The following is a 14423-nucleotide window of genomic DNA, read 5'->3' as shown; positions in this document are numbered from 1 at the left end:
CTCTGTTCTCTTAATAGTCATCCCTAGGCAGAATATTGTGTTGCTATTTGTGGATTGTAGAAAGAAAAAAGAAATGACAGGGAAGGTAGTGTTCATGAGTACACAGAAATATATAATAAACTGATAGAATTAGGTAGTGAAGATTTAAAGACGCACGTCTTCATTCATCTGGTTGTGCTTCAAGTGCTTAGCCAAAGAAATTTGTTTCCTGTCTCTACTTGAAAAATTTTCTGTGTATTTACAATTTCTCTCCAAGCCTTTATCAAAATTGTGAACAGATTCGAATTTCATTTTTTTCCCTCCCACAATATATATATATATTTTTAAATATTTATTTTTGAGAGAGAGAGCATGAGCAGGGGAGGGGCAGAGAGAGGGAGGCAGAGGATCCAAAGCAGGCTCCATGCTGACAGCAGAGAGCCCAATGCGGGGCTCAAACTCACAAACCAAGAAATCATGGCCTGAGCTAAAGCCAGATGCTTAACCGACTGAGCCACCCAGGGGCCCCTCCTTCCGCAATATTGACCAAGAGACAAAATTTGACGGAAAAGGTAAGATGTAATGAGAAATCTATAAAGGAACTTATATATATACACATTCTTCTACCAAATATTTGGCTTGTGTTATAAAGAAATCTCATACCTGCTCTTCTCCGTGACTCCTGTATATATATATGCATAAACTGAAGGCCAAATAATTCCCGTTCCTCTTCTTCATCTATGCTTTCACTAGGAGGAAGTGTTACTTCCAATTTCAGTGGGTTGTCTCTGAAGTTGACAAACCTAGCAGTTCACCAAAAAACAGTATTTTTATAGGTGCCATAGAAGTTAACATTTATTTCCCTAGCAAAAGATCAAATGATAATATGGTAAATTAAAAAAAAAAAAAAAAAAGTTTCAATAACCAGACATCGTGGTGAGATGTGATAAGTCCTAAGAATCTTTTAAGTTTCTTTTCTAGAAGGAAGAAACCCTAGCTTTAGACAACTTATTTTCAAAGCTTATAGAAGCAACTGTTAGTTCCTACCATATATTTAATGTGGAACAGTTCAACTTCCCAGAGCAATTCCAGGGCATCTCAAACATACAATTAATGCTATGAAATTAAAGTTTCTGTGTATGTGTGTGTGTGTGTATGTATTTTTTTTTTTAACGTTTATTTATTTTTGAGAGATAGAGCATGAGCAGGGAAGGGGCAGAGAGAGGGAGACACAAAATCCAAAGCAGGCTCCAGACTCAGCTGTTAGCACAGAGCCTGACTCCGGGCTCGAATTCACAAACTGTGAGATCATGACCTGAGCAGAAGTTGGACACTCAACTGACTGAGCCACCCAGGCGCCCCTTAGTTTCTGTATATTTTACAGACTTACTTGTGTCTTATTTATCATTGTATCTTCACCATCAATTACATGACCCAGTAGCTGCTGAATTGATGAATGAATGAATGAATGAATAAATGAATGTATGAATGACTTTGTTTTGGAAATTGTAGGATTTGATGTGAATTTGCATGTCTTACATTCTCTGTTAGGAAATTAAATTTTGGAAGTAAGACACTTGAGGGAGTTCTGAGAGTAATTAACTTACACATTTACTCTATAACATGGTTACCTGTGTCCATAGTAGTCTTTTAGAAGGAAAATAAGCACTATTTTTATACCTTTTGCTTTTATTTGTAGATGAGGTTTGTTAGCAGTTACAAAGCGATTTTCATAAAAATGTCACCAACAGAGGGTATTCCTTAAAGCTGATAATGCCAGTTTGACTTTTGTTTCAAGGATTCTTTCTTGAATAATTTTAACCAGTGTTATATGAATCCTACTTATGTGATTATAGAATTTCAAAGTTGGAAAAGATTTTTAAATATATTCATTCATATGAATGAGAACTCAAATCTATTCATAAAATTGCTCTATATTACTGTGTTCTGCAACCAGAAAGGAACATGTCACTTTTGGGTCTACAACTTTTACCTCAGATTGGTCATCTCTTCCATGCACACTGGAATATCTTGCAGTTTATTGTTGCTGAGAACAAGAGTACCCAGGTTTTTCATATTGCTGATTTTTTCTGGCAAGCATGTTATTTCATTCCGTTGCAGCCATAATGTATGTAGAGTTTGCATTCTGATGAATTAAAAGAGGTTTCTGTGATTAATCCATACATAATATGAAAACCCTGATTCTTAACCTAAAATCAAAGAAAGGTAATCTTTTATAACATCTCCTTTAACCAGTATATCAGTTAACTGGTTTCACATTACCTGATTAGGGAAACTGCATCAGAGTCAATCCCTACCTACACTACAGTTCTCAGCATGTGGTGGTAGAAGAGAAACCAATGTATTTTAGTGAATTCTTCACTATTTGCATAGGATTTCTTAAAGAACTGCTGTAAATGTTATCTAATCTGAATTAGAGTGTTAGGAGAAAAATCAGAAATTATTAATATGCCCAGTTAGGGCAAGACAAGTATGCATAACAGACTCTGGGCCAGGCTGCCTACATTCAAAACCTAGACTGCACACTTACACTGTGATCTTGAGCAATTTAACATCTCCACATGAGTTTCCTCACACATTCGTAAAGTGCACAGAGTGCCTGGCATGCACTAAATAATGTTATTGTTTGCCATATTCATGTCAATATGGTCACGTCAGATAGCCAGTTTTTCTCTCCCCAAACCCTTAGGCTTATTTAAGTAAATGAAAATATTCGGTTAAAAAGTAGCATATTAGTACTACGTGGATCTATTGTGATTGATTAGGTAGGGTCCCCTTTGTTTTGTCTATTATTTCTTATTTATTACGGATGGCTTCAACACATCCAATAGCATAGAAAATTATTTTACCTTTCTATAGTATCAGGAAGTTGTTCAAGTCTGTTGCTTCCCATGTCGAGCCACTCAAGAGCAGGCATGTTCAACACAGCAGGAGGGATTGTAGTAAAGTGATTCATACTCAAATCAAGGTGAGTAAGCTTTAACAAATTGCTAAGCTGAAGAGGAAAGCAAAATTTTTCAAAGTGAATGTCCACAACGTAAAGTACTAGAACACTCACATTGCTAAAGGAGATACTTCACATCAAGGAACGTTCAGATTACACTTGGGCTTTATTTAGTCCTAGTAGTCCACAATAAAATAAATTAATTTTGAAATAAAAATAAAGCTAAAAAACCTCCAGATAAATGAAAAACTTGTATAGAAAGTTCATCTATTCCAAGAAAACTTATCTTCCAAATACCCAAGTTCCAGGGTTTGCAGAACCTGCTTGTGTTTTCCTTTCATCCTGTATCTGAGATTTGTATGGGAAAACCCAAACTTCAAAATATTATTATCTTTATTGAGCCTTCTTTTTTGCGCCTGATGCTTTACATGCGTTAATCACAGGATTTACCGTTTGGTAATTCTATTTTTTAAATGAAAAACATCAATAAAAATGTATTAAGAATAATATATCAAACACCAGCATGCTCAGCTTAAGAAAGAAAATATAGAGGTGCCTGGGTGGCTCAGTCAGTTAAGCAACTGACTCTTGATTTCAGCTCAGGTCATGATCCCGCTGGTTCATGAGATTGAGCCTAGCATCAGGCTCCATGCTGTTGGCACGGAGCTTGCTCAGGATTCTCTCTCATCTTTGCCCCTCCCCCTGCACATGCACGCTCTCTCTCTCAAACTTAAAAATATATATATACTGATATGACTGCTTCCTGTGTACTCCTCCCTTCTTCCTTTCCAGAGGGAACCCCTCTCCTGAATTTGGTATTTAATATTCCTGCATATGTTTTTTTGTTTTTATTACTATACACAAATATGTTTTCTATATATTTCTCTATTATTACTATTATATATGTTTTCACAAAGTTTAATATTTTTATTTGAAGATTTTGATAGTGTACTTCTCTTTAACTTGCCTTTTTCTCTCAACATCAGTATCTCAATGTATTCATGATGCTTATAGCATTAGTTTATTCATCAGCTTTATAAGATGAATATCGTATTTCTATTTTATGGACAAAATGGGTGAGAGAGGCCATGCAACTGGAAATGATGGGTGATGTGCACTCAAGTTTTCATGGACCTAAGGCCACAAACCTCTTGCCATATAACACTGTAGTGAAAGTTTCAAAATGTGAGTAAAAATTTAGTTAACTTTTCCAAAAAACTTTCCATTTATCTAGGCAAGTTCTGTTTTATTTTTATCTCCGGGAATGTTGAGATTCCTTCCACAATTTTAACACCAAAAAAAAAAAAAAAAAAAAAAAAATGAAACACATACACACCCAGTGTTTTGTGGGTAATGCAAAAAAAGCAGGAAGTTTCCATTTAGGAGGCGATATTTCTCTGGCTTTAGAATTCAAGCCACGGACAAAACACTTTTTCAAAATCACACCTTTAAAATTTTTCAAACGGTTTAGAATGGAGTATAAAAAGATTGTTTTTACACTGGCATAAATATGTTTTGTGTGTATACATGTATGCAGTGTAATGGCTGAGAGAGAAGTCTCCTGTTGCTGATTTCTCAGTGGTACTAGAACCCTTTGATTGTATCATATTAAAAATGTTATTATCATCTGACAGTCTCTATTTTGCATATGTGAACATTGAGACCTAGTTATATAAAGTGGTGTGTTTGAGGCTACACAGCTACTTAGGGGCCATACTTGGAAATAATCCCAGGCTCAAATCTTACTTTAGTATTAGTTCCAATAAAACCTATTTCTTATGTGAAAAAATTAAGGTAAACACAAGTTAACAGACATGTCCAAATTCATACAGCATTTTAAATGATTGAACCAATCCCAGAAAGAAAATCACAAGAGTTAGAAATAAAATATTTATTGGCCCTCTTGTAAGTAAAAATTGTCCCTGTGATCATCATTTTTATCATAAGCAAGTGCATACATTTCATTAACTTGAACTGTTGTAAGATGAAGTAGATAAAATGTAGAAATTATGTTTTACTTGCCAGAGTGATAATTATTGGTGACATATTTACTGCTCCGGGGAAAAGTGATATTCTCACCAAAAATAGTGAGTGGAGAATGGAAAAAGGGAATAGTCTTTCTACTTTGAGTTTTATTATTTTCCTTAACTTTATTTTGCAAAGTTAGAACACCTTGGAAATTTCTTTGCTGATTGTAAGATCATTAAATATGTTTGAAGTATGTTTGAAAACGTCTATATCTCTATGACCAGTTTGGCTTTACTAATAACAAGGTTATCATACCAAAGCAAAGTCTGAAGGCTTTCCAAACCCATTGCCTTGCTTTTACTTGGTAGAGCCAAAGAAGCTAGCAAAGAAACACTGCCTAAACTGAAGAATTCATTTCTTACCACTTCAGCTGTATCTCAAAAAAGGAACACTGTATAAACACCAACTAGTAAACAAAAGAGCTTTTCCATCACCACATTGTCCTTTATAATAACCATTTATTCATCCAATAAGCATTTACTAAGTAACAACTACAAGCTAGGCTGGGCCTTCAATAGGAAATAGAAATAAAAAAGACTCTTTGCTCTGGCCTTTTAGGAGATCACAAATGATGTCAGTACTGTGACAATATTTATGCTAAATAGATACTTCTCTAAAAATGTTACAATAACAGGAAATGATTACCACTAAATATTTTCTGAAATAAAATGTATAGCATTTCTTCATTAGTGTTACTTTTAATGATCACACAATTAAGAAGTAAACCAGTAGTAGACAGAGAATAAAATCATAGGCATTTATATCTTTCTGACCTCTTGTGGAAGATCACATATATCTCTGTTTACAGCAAGTTCTAGTTTCTCCAAGCTCACGCAATGACTTAGTTCCCTGGGGACAGTCTTGATTTTGTTGTAACTAAGAATCAGCTCCTGAAGTTTAGTGAGCAGTCCTACAAAAAATAATACACAATAGAGAGCAGATAGATATAAAACAATGTTTCCAGTTATGAAGTATTATAGCATAACTTACTTGTCACTTTCCTATTGGCAAATTCACACTTCTTTTCCCAGTATGTGTCCTGCCTCTTCTAAAGATGAGGAGCAGGTTTATCAGTGCTATAAGCAAAAAATATATGGTTTTTTTTTTTTTTTTCATTTTGCTTTATCTACACTATATCCTGGTCAATTTTCCATTTGGGGATTGTTTTTTTCTCATCTAAGGAATCTTTCTAATTTTCTCTCTTGCCTTCAACCTATTCTCTTCTAGGAGGATTAGCTGAACAAGAAATATCATTTCCAGAATTTATACAATAATATTTCCAAAGAGACTTTGCTTGCATTGAATTCTCATCTTAAATCACCTCAGTAAATCCTAGATGCTTGGATCCCCTGGAACCTTCAATTTAGATGTTTATAATTTCCTCAAGGTTCAGGGCTATGTAAAGATGAGGTCTTTACTCCATGTATCAAAAAAAAAAAAAATTCTCAGTAAAAAGCAGAAATTAAAGCAATCTTCCTTACCAATTCCTCGAGGTATCTCTGAAATTGTGTTTCGAGATAAATCTAATACAATGAGGTTCTGAAATCTTCCAATGAATTCAGGAATTTTCAACAAACCAGTTCTATGAAGTTGCCATTCCTGTAGCTGACTCAGTTTCAGTAGAGAAGAAGGGAGGGTCTAAACTCAAGTAAAATAAATGACAGAATTACTATATTACTTAAATTATTTTAGTATCATGTCACACTGGAGTATAATTGTAGAGAGATTGATTTGTAAAAGAACTTTTCCTTACAAATTTTCCTAAATGGTTATATTTCCAAGTGCTTTGTGTTACTTCTAAGTTTTAAGACCTTTACTTTGGGAGTGGGGGTGCTAAACCTTGGCGCTCCAATCAGAATAAACAAAAAGAATGTATTTTGGCCAATAGCGTACACACATAGAGCTATGCTCTAAAGATGTTGTTGTATTAGGCTTTTTGAAGAGTACATATATGCAGTTGAAATGAGAATATGATGGTTAGTTGAAATCACAGAGAAACCAAAAAATCATTTTAATCAATAATTCAAACTTCTCTTCCCCTTTTTTTAAAAAATCTTTCATGTTTATTTATTTTTGAGAGAGAGAAAGAGAGAGTGAGCAGGGGAGGGGCAGAGAGAGAGGGAGACACAGAATCCCAAGCAGGCTCCAGGCCCCAAGCTGTCAGCTTGTCGCTCAAATCCACAAACTGCGAGATCATGACCTGAGCCCAAGATGGACACCCAACTGACTGAGCCACCCAGGCGCCCCTCTTCCCCTTCTGTTTTGAAATATTTTATAAAAGGTTTTTACAGATTTTTTTTAATTTAAAGATTTTAAGAGTTTCAACTATTCTGAACTCTTTGCCTTTTCTCTTTCAACCTAAAGTAGCCAAAAGGGAAAATAAAGGACCTACCCCCTTAGCTAATCATACCTATATGTATGAACATAAACACTGGCCCAAGGGATAGAGGCCCTTACAAAAATTAGAGTGTGCCTAATGTAATTAAGCAAGTGTGTGTGTGTTTATAAGAGAATATGAACTGGGTGGTAGACCTCGAAAAAAAATGAATATTCTATTCCATTTTGTGGAGTTTTAACTGAGCATTTATTTTGGAAAAGCTGTATGATTTTTGTTAGGCAAATGGTCATCTTTTTATGGAAAATGAGAAATTGCTTATTAGTAGGATTAGTAGGAGAAAAATTGCAAATGACCTAAATTTAAACAGAGTTTCAGCAAATTGAATTTTTACCAAAAAAAAAAAAGTGAAGTTATATTTCTTTTCAGTTGTTCATGTTGCCCCAATTCATTTGGTGTATTATTAAAATGAGAATTTCTGACTATTCCAGACTTAATCACACAGTCTCAGAATCATTTTCTCAACTCTCCCATAAAATGCAAAATATAGAAAATCAAATAGTACTTGTATGAAGCTAACCTTCCATTCCTCTTTTTCTATCTTCAGAATGACTCTTCCATCTTCTTTGATGACCTTTTCCCTTAGTTTGGTTAAGCTTACTCGTTCTTCCCAGATTCGCACTAGCCTAAGAGACCAGAAAACATTTTAGTTGACCCGTAATGACACAGGTAGCATTCACTTTTATGTAAAAAGTGACCCATCAAAAACAACCACTTGACTAGTAGTATCTGGAAATCGAAAAAGAATTTGTTTTGCAAGAATTATAAATATGATTAGTTTCATAAATGCCCTATATTTAAGTTTTTGAAAAGTGTCACAATGCTCCATAGATTTTTTTTTAAATAACAGCTTTATTGAGCTATAATTCACATACCATAAAATCAATCCTTTTAAAGTATGCAATTCAATGGTTTTGGATATATTCACAGAGTTGCTCACCAACACCGCTCTCTGATCCAAAACATTTTCATCACTCAAAAAACTCTATACCCAAGGCTAACTGGTGCAGCCACTCTGGAAAACAGTATGGAGGTTCCTCAAAAAATTAAAAAAAGAACTATCCCATGATCCAGCAATTGTACTACTAAGTATTTACTCAAATAATGCAAAAATACTAACTCAAAAGGTAGCATTATGTACTATAGCCAAATTTTGGAAACAGCCCAATTGTTCATCAACTGATGAATGGATAAAGAAGGAAATATTACTCAGCCATAAAAAAGAGTGAAATCTTGCCATTTGCAATGATATGGATGGAGGTAGAGAATATGCTAATATGCTAATGAGAAAGAAACACCACATGATTTCAGTCATGTGGAATTTAAGAAATAACTGAGCAAAGGCTCCTGGGTGGTTCAGTGGGTTAGGTGTGAGATTGAGCCCCATGTCAGTGGGATTCTCTTTCTCTACCTCCCTCTCTCTGCCCCTCCCTGCTCATGCTCTCTCCCTCTCAAAATAAATTTTAAAAAAAAGAGAGGGAGAGAGAGAGACTGCTAAAACACTTTTAAAAAAAGAAATGAACAAAGGGGGGGGGGGAAGAGGCAAACCAAGAAACAGAGTTTTTAATTATAGAAAACAAACATGGCTACCAGAGGGAAGGTGCATGGGGGGATGGGTTAATTAGGTGATGGGGATTCAGGAGTGCACTTGCTGAGATGAGCACCGGGTGTTGTATGAGCTGTTGAATCACTATATTGTACACCTGAAACTAATATTACACTGCATATTAAGTGGAATTTAAAACAAACGAAAAACAACAAAAAACCTCCACACCCATTAGCAGTCACTCTCCATTCCTTCCTTCCTCAGCCCATGGCAATCACTAATCTACTTCCCATTTCTATGGGATTATACAATATTGTGGTCTTTCCACATAGCATAAGTTTATTCAAAGTTCACCTGTGCTGTAACATGTTTCAGTACTGTGTTCCTTTTTATCGAAGAATAACATTCCACTGTTCTGTTGATCAGTTCGTCAGTTAATGGACATTTGGGTTAATTCCACTTTTTGGCTATTATGAATAATGCTGCTATGAACATTTGTGAACAAGTTCTTGCGTAGATATACGTTTTCATTTATCTTGGGTACAGTTCTAGGAGTAGAATTGCTGCATCATAACTCTATTTTGAACTTTTCTTAGGAACTGCCAAACTAGGTCCAAATTGCTAGTACCATTTTACCCTCCCTCCAGCAGCACATGAGGCTTCATGCCTTGCCATTCTTGCCTACATTTGTTATTGTCCATGTTTTTAATTATAGCCATCCTAGTAAATGCAAAGTGGTATCTCATTGTTCTTTTGACTTGCATTTATTAAACATCTAATCCATAGATAGTTAATAACTTTTTAATGACTTGCAAATAATACAGTCCAACTTCAAAGTCATATGTGATTACATTGCAATTTTATTCAGATTTTGTTTTTCAGATATAAAAATGCATAAAACCTTCATCATTCTGGAATACATCCCTATTGATTTTTGGTACATTGCAAATATACATAACAATAATAGTAAGCTATGAAAATTACTAGTAAAAGGTTGCAAATGGTTTATTTCTATACTAGAACATTTTTATTTTCAATTACATCACTTTTCTAAAAATTAGAACTATTCAAACAGTAAGCATGATGATTGCTAACTTCTTGATACTAAGAGATCTATGTATTTCAGAACAAGATTTAATGACAAGTGTAATCAGGTGTCTTGTTCCCTAACCTTTTACTTAAAGAACTCATTGAGCAACCATTATATGCCAAATGCGACGCTGCACATTGTGCATGCAGAAAGCTCCGTCCTTGATGAGTTTACAGTGAGGCTATTATTCAACAAGTCTATTTCCATCTCTACAATGATTCCTAAGTTATTTCTGGATCTGAATTTCTATGATCTAAGTCCAGAATGTATCACTTAATTTGGCAACCGTGGACAACACATACCACCTCTGTGGGCTTTGCCTATTAAAATGGGGTTTCGATTAAATAATGTCTAAGTTCCCTTCCAGCTCTAGTATTCTATAATTCATCCACTGCTTAGTTCAAGCTTGATGTTCTTCCAATTTTACATAGAAATTTTCTACCTCCTATGAAACTCTTTTATCATAGTCTAAAGACTTTCCCAGATTTTGTCACACCAACTCTTTCCTAAATGCTTGATTTCCTCAAGATAGCTTGGCATCAAAAGACAATGAGGTCTATTTCTGTTTAAACTTGATGCTTTTGAACTAAATCTTTAGCCACCTTTAGCTGAGAGAAGCATTAGATTACATTCCTTTTTTAAAATTTTTTAAATGTTTTTATTTATTTTTGAGACAGAGAGAGACAGAGCATGAGTGGGAGAGGGGCAGAGAGAGAGGGAGACACAGAATCCGAAGCAGGCTCCAGGCTCCAAGCTGTCAGCAAGGAGCCCGATGCGGGGCTCGAACTCACAGACCATGAGATCATGACCTGAGCAGAAGACAGAAGCTCAACCGACTGAGCCACCCAGGCGCCCCAGCATTAGATTACATTCTTAATCATTTTACCCCTTGCCCGTTTTGCACAGAGAGAACTTGAAGCTACTAAAATTAAATGGTTCTTAACTAAACACGTATGATAGGTGACATTCGGGAGTTTAGAAGCAAGTCACGATTCCCACCCACTGTTTTAAAAAAGGAAATGATTTGTTAAGAATACTCTAGAGTTGGGGCTCCTGATGGCTCAGTTGGTTGAGTATCTGACTCCTGATCCCGGTTCAGGTCATGATCTCACGGTTTGTGAGATCAATCCCTACATCGGGCTCTGTGCTGACAGCAAAGAACCTGCATGGGCTTCTCTCTCTCTCTCTCTCTCTCTCTCTCTCTCTCTCTCTCTCTGCCCCTCCCCTGCTTATTTGCTCTTGTTCTCGCTCTCTCAAAAATCAATCAATCAATTAAAAAGAAAGAAAAAGAGTACTCTTGGGACACCTGAGTGGCTCAGTCAGTTAAGTTACTGACTCTTGATTTCAGCTCAGGTCATGATCTCATGGTTCATGGGTCTGAGCCACATATTGGGCTCTGTGCTGACAGTGTGGAGCCTGCTTGGGATTCTCTCTTTCTCCGTCTCTTTCTGCTCCTTCCCTGCTGGTGCTCTCACTTTCTTGAAATAAATAAACTTAAAAAAAATTTAAAAAGAGTACTCTAGAGTCAAGTTTATCATAATTGTAGAATACAAATATAATGGGTTTCATAAGAGTAGCTTTATATATCAAGGGCCAATCTAGGGAGATGTAAGACCTGAGGTGAATATCATGCTTCCTGAGTCGGATTGCTTGAGTGTGAATACCAGTTCTGCATTTATTAGCATTGTGTTCTTTGAATTAGGCCTATCTCTCAGGTTTTCTGTCTCTTTAATGAACACTCATGTGTGGCAGAGATTGCTTGTCATTCCCCTGTATCTGTTACTCCTCTTCTTTCTCAATAGATGCTCTAAATTCAACTGGGCACAAGACTTCATTTAGCCATCCTTCCTTGTAGTTAGATATGTATCGTATCAATGGGATGTTAGCAGAAGTAGTAGTGTGTGCCACTTCCTGCTAGCTGGAATCAAACATGTTGGCTGAGGTTGGTGAATCTATTTGGGGCCATTGGGTGACATCCATTCCGTTAGGAATGGAAGCCATGCACAGTTGAGCAACAAGATAAAAGCCTGACCGTGGGCAACACAGACCATCTGACTCAGTGGAGTGCTATTCCAGCCATAGATCAAGTACCAGGAAAAGTTAACATGTCTTGTGTAGAAAATATTATTTTGGTTTTCCATCTCTCATAATGCAATATAATCCTCATCAAGACACTGTTTCAGTATGTTGAGAGGATTAAATGAGATAGTACAGATAAAACATTTAGCAGAGTACTTAGTAAACAGTAAGTGCACAACCAACGGCTGCTACCTCATCATTGTCAGCATCATTATTCTCTTTACTGGCTTTGGTTGGGAAGAGTGGCCCTTCCCCAGCCGGATTTTTGTTTTTACAGATAGCGGACACAAAATAGTTGCTTATCAAGAATGTACTTTTCCCCTCTTCTTTGCTGGGAGAATAGCTGTTATTTTCAAGTATTTATACTTCCCCCAAGTAACCCAGGTATAAATCTTAATTTATATAAACCAATCACACAGTCTCATTCTCCTAGAAGGGAACTGCATTAGGGGAGTACAAATTACCCAGTTCTGGTCAATGAGAGGTGAAGGAGAGGTTTGCTAAAACACCTCAGAAAGGCTTCTTCATTCTTGAAGAAACAGAAATAGTTTCCACTCTTCTGATAACATAATGAGGTCTGGCTATGATGCCTGGAAGTACACCAGTCATTCTGTGACACTGAGGGAGGCTACCCTAAGAACTAAACTGAGACACTGAGATTAGCAGTAGGAGGTGATGAAAAGAAGCTGAATCTCTAAAGCTGTTAGAGCTTTGGAACTGCCTTGCCTCAGGACTTCCCTATTCCTTAAGCCATTTTTAGTTGAATTTTATGGTATTTGCTAACTGACACAAGAGCATTTTTTCCCACTGAAATATAATTGCCATATAACATTGTATTAGTGTCAGGTGTACAACATAATGGCCCAATATCTGTATATGTTGCAAGACAAAAGACAATTTAATATTTAGAAAGAGATCTAATGAATGAGAATTGTAGGGATCCATGAGGAAAGTGGGTATTCTTGCAAGATTAGATAGAATACTTTGGAGACATCCAATCAGGAAAGTGGGTAGATATCAAGAAGGCAGAGGAAATGAGAGCCAAATTATTTAAGTACAGCCCAAATCAAGGAATCAGGTGATCCACAGGGAACCTGGCTGAAACTCACTGCTATTCAAATAGGTGAGAATCTATACTACGTAGCATTGCTAGATGCTGTTTTAGTACCTAGGGACTATTATACTGAACAAGCCATCAGTGAAAAATAGACTAAATGATACTAATCAAACTATGATGAATGTTGACCAGATTCCTATGAGGGCCCAAGATAACTATTTTTTTTTAATGTTCATTTATTTTGAGAGAGACAAACAGAGAGAGGGAGAGTGCCAGCAGGGGAGGGGCAGAGAGAGGGAGGGAGAGAGAATCCCAAGCAGGGTCTGCACTGACAGTGCAGAGCCCGACACAGGACTGGATCTCATGAATCGGGAGATCATGACATGAGCCTAAATCAAGAGCCAGATGCTTAAACGACTGAGCCACCTCGTGCCCCAACTACATACAGACAGTTGGGTTTTTTGTGGCCACCATCACATAATCACACTTAATTGAGTCAGGGATAGCCCTGTAGTTATATTTTGAGTTTTCAGTAAATAAAAGTCTCTATCAAATTCAACAATAAGGCACTTAATAAGTGCTCTTTTCTAGAATGATGATGTTCTGACTTTTCACTAATTCAAAATAATAAACATGTTAAAGCATACTTCTGTTGAAATTCCTTCTCTCGCTTCAGGTCTTCATTGTGTTTCTTTATTCTTTCTTCCCAAACTTCCTTTACAGCATTGACAGCCCCAGTACAAACCACATTTTCTGACATGATTTCTCCACATTGTCACAGAGTCACCAACTTTAGGTTCTGAATAGCTGAATCACAGATGCCATCTCAAAAAGGACCTAATTGTACCAGAGGGGAAAAAAAGAATGTGTTTCAGAACATTCACAAAGTTCCAAAATGATCCCAGTAGCGTGTATTTATTGAACACTTTCCATGTTCCCAAAATTATTTATACACTTTACATATCATGTCTCAGTTAATAATCCTCATAAAAATCCTATGACATGGGTGCTTTCATTGTCTGTAAAATACAGATGAGAGAACTGAGCCTTGAAGATGGGCAATTTGTTCAAGGTCTCATATCTAATATGTGGCAGAGGTGGGAATTGAAGCCAAGTCAACTTCCTTTGTTACTATGTAATTTGCAATAATGAAAAACTGCAACTAGTTTACATGCCCAGTTATATGAAAATGGCTAAGTAGCGGATATATAAATTTAAGACCAGCGTCTTGGGATATCTACTTAATCTAGATGCTATAGGCACAAGCTGGAATCCAGTTAAGTG

The 14423-nt window shown here is 36.2% G+C and overlaps 1 protein-coding gene across 2 annotated transcripts in view; it reads right to left on the bottom strand.

Annotated features, from left to right (window-relative positions):
• LRRC39 (leucine rich repeat containing 39) overlaps positions 1 to 14423 on the bottom strand; it is a 28431-nt gene that overhangs the window by 2542 nt on the left and 11466 nt on the right. For both annotated transcript variants that reach the window (XM_060625000.3, XM_060624999.3), the window contains exons 2-8: positions 13787 to 13976; positions 7888 to 7993; positions 6454 to 6610; positions 5746 to 5882; positions 2850 to 2995; positions 1973 to 2125; positions 643 to 782 (exon numbers count right to left, since the gene is read on the bottom strand). In XM_060625000.3, the coding sequence (XP_060480983.2) occupies positions 643 to 782; positions 1973 to 2125; positions 2850 to 2995; positions 5746 to 5882; positions 6454 to 6610; positions 7888 to 7993; positions 13787 to 13899 (952 nt within the window). In that variant the 5' untranslated portion in view covers positions 13900 to 13976. The remainder of the gene's footprint in view (positions 1 to 642; positions 783 to 1972; positions 2126 to 2849; positions 2996 to 5745; positions 5883 to 6453; positions 6611 to 7887; positions 7994 to 13786; positions 13977 to 14423) is intronic.

Source organism: Panthera onca, chromosome C1 (genome assembly GCF_046562875.1).
Source record: "Panthera onca isolate mPanOnc1 chromosome C1, mPanOnc1 haplotype 2, whole genome shotgun sequence".
NCBI classification, from domain to species: Eukaryota; Metazoa; Chordata; class Mammalia; order Carnivora; family Felidae; genus Panthera; species Panthera onca.
Note: the sequence above shows the minus strand (reverse complement) of the source record. Positions and strands in the feature narration are given on the sequence as shown.